Source organism: Priapulus caudatus, unplaced genomic scaffold, assembly GCF_000485595.1.
Source record: "Priapulus caudatus unplaced genomic scaffold, Priapulus_caudatus-5.0.1 Scaffold428, whole genome shotgun sequence".
In the NCBI taxonomy this organism is placed as follows: Eukaryota; Metazoa; Priapulida; class Priapulimorpha; order Priapulimorphida; family Priapulidae; genus Priapulus; species Priapulus caudatus.
Genome location: NW_014577489.1, coordinates 25,383 through 27,355, shown reverse-complemented (window position 1 = coordinate 27,355; position 1,973 = coordinate 25,383). Strand labels below are relative to the sequence as shown.

At 54.4% G+C, this 1,973-nt stretch overlaps 1 protein-coding gene across 1 annotated transcript in view; it reads left to right on the top strand.

The window, feature by feature from the left end:
* The window catches only part of LOC106810293 (acetyl-CoA carboxylase-like), a 46,754-nt gene that overhangs the window by 39,950 nt on the left and 4,831 nt on the right, over positions 1-1,973 (top strand). The window contains exon 4 of the mRNA XM_014813600.1: positions 1,423-1,561. Coding sequence (XP_014669086.1) covers positions 1,423-1,561 — 139 coding nt within the window. The remainder of the gene's footprint in view (positions 1-1,422; positions 1,562-1,973) is intronic.

Sequence of the window (1,973 nt, the reverse complement as noted above, 5' to 3'; positions counted from 1 at the left end):
CACGTTCGTGCGTGCATGAGTGTGTGCGTGCGTGTGCACGTACACGTGCGTGCGTGCGTGCGTGCGTGCGTGCGTGCGTGTGTGCGCGCGTGTGTAGGTACACGTTCGTGCGTGCATGAGTGTGTGCGTGCGTGTGCACGTACACGTGCGTGCGTGCGTGTGTACGTACACGTGCGTGCGTGCGTGTGCACGTTCACCTGCGTGCATGCGTGTGTGCTTGCGTGCGTGTGCACGTTCACCTGCGTGCATGCGTGCGTGTGCACGTACACGTGCGTGCGTGCGTGTGTACGTACACGTGCGTGCATGCGTGTGTGCTTGCGTGCGTGTGCACGTTCACCTGCGTGCATGCGTGCGTGTGCACGTTCACCTGCGTGCGTGCGTGCGTGCGTTTGCACGTTCACCTGCGTGCGTGTGCAGGTACACGTGCGTGCGTGCGTGCGTGCGTGCGTGCGTGCGTGTGTGCGTGTGCAAGTGCACGTGTGTGCATGTGTGCGTGCGTGCGTACGTGCGTGTGTGTGCAGGTGCACGTGCGTGCGTGCGTGCATGCATGTGCACGTACACGTGCGTGCATGCGTGCGTGCGTGTCCACGTACACGTGCGTGCATGAGTGTGTGCGTGCGTGTGCACGTACACGTGCGTGCATGAGTGTGTGCGTGCGTGTGCACGTACACATGCGTGCATGCGTGCGTGCGTACGTGCCTGCGTGCGTGTGCAGGTACACGTTCGTGCGTGCGTGCGTGCGTGCGCAGGTACACGTGTGTGCATGTGTGCGTGCGTGCGTGCGTGCGTGCGTGCATGCATGTGCACGTATACGTGCGTGCGTGCGTGTGCACGTACACGTGCGTGCATGCGTGCGTGCGTGCGTGTGCACGTACACGCGCGTGCATGAGTGTGTGCGTGCGTGTGCACGTACACGTGCGTGCATGAGTGTGTGCGTGCGTGTGCACGTACACGTGCGTGCATGAGTGTGTGCGTGCGTGTGCACGTTCACCTGCGTGCGTGCGTGCGTGCATCGCTATTACATGACATGACATACTAAACATGAAACATCGCTATTACGTCAGTATCATTGAACAGCTCTGATTGGCTGATGAATTGTACAATCGAGCGATTTATTCGCCGGCCCCGGACACACTAGGCGATTTAATCGGGCGACTAAATCGGGCGACAAAATCGCCCGATAATATCAAAACGTTTTGATCTATGCGATTAAATCGGGCGACGAAATCGGGCGACTAAATCGGCGGCGATTAAGTGGACACACTAGGCGATTTCACAGCGATTTACACTCCTGGTCGTATCGCTGTGAGTTATTAGCTAACTTCATTCTCATGAAAGTGAGCGCATGAAAATGTGGTGGTATTAAAAATATGTTACACTCTGCATCGGCATTGTTTGTCATGACTTTTGGTTCTCTTTCAGATTTTGATCGCAAATAACGGCATCGCAGCTGTGAAATGTATGCGATCGATACGAAGATGGTCATACGAATTATTCAAGAATGAGAGAGCAATCAGGTTTGTCGTCATGGTGACACCAGAAGATCTGAAAGCAAATGCAGGTGAGTGACAGTTTCTACGCGGTGTCCGTGTCCGTGTGTCACTCTCACTGTCTTTCTTCTGTGGCGCACCTTTACTCTGGTTCTCCCACTCCTTGTCTCCCTCTCGCTCCATCTTCTGCCCTCTTTTTCTCTGCCTTTTTTTGTCACACTCGGTCTCTCTTTCTGTTTCTTTCTTTCTCGTCCATTCTTTCTTCATCTTCTCCCATCTTCGCACTCTAGCTTTATAAATTTCTCTTCCCCTTTCTCGTCTCTTTGCCTCTCTCTCTCTCTCTCTCTGTCTCTCTCTGTCTCTTCCTGTCTCTCTCTGTCTTTCTCTGTCTCTCTCTGTCTCTCTCTGTCTCTCTCTGTCTCTCTCTGTCTCTTTCTGTCTCTCTGTCTCTCTCTGTCTCTCTCTGTCTGTCTCTCTGTCTCT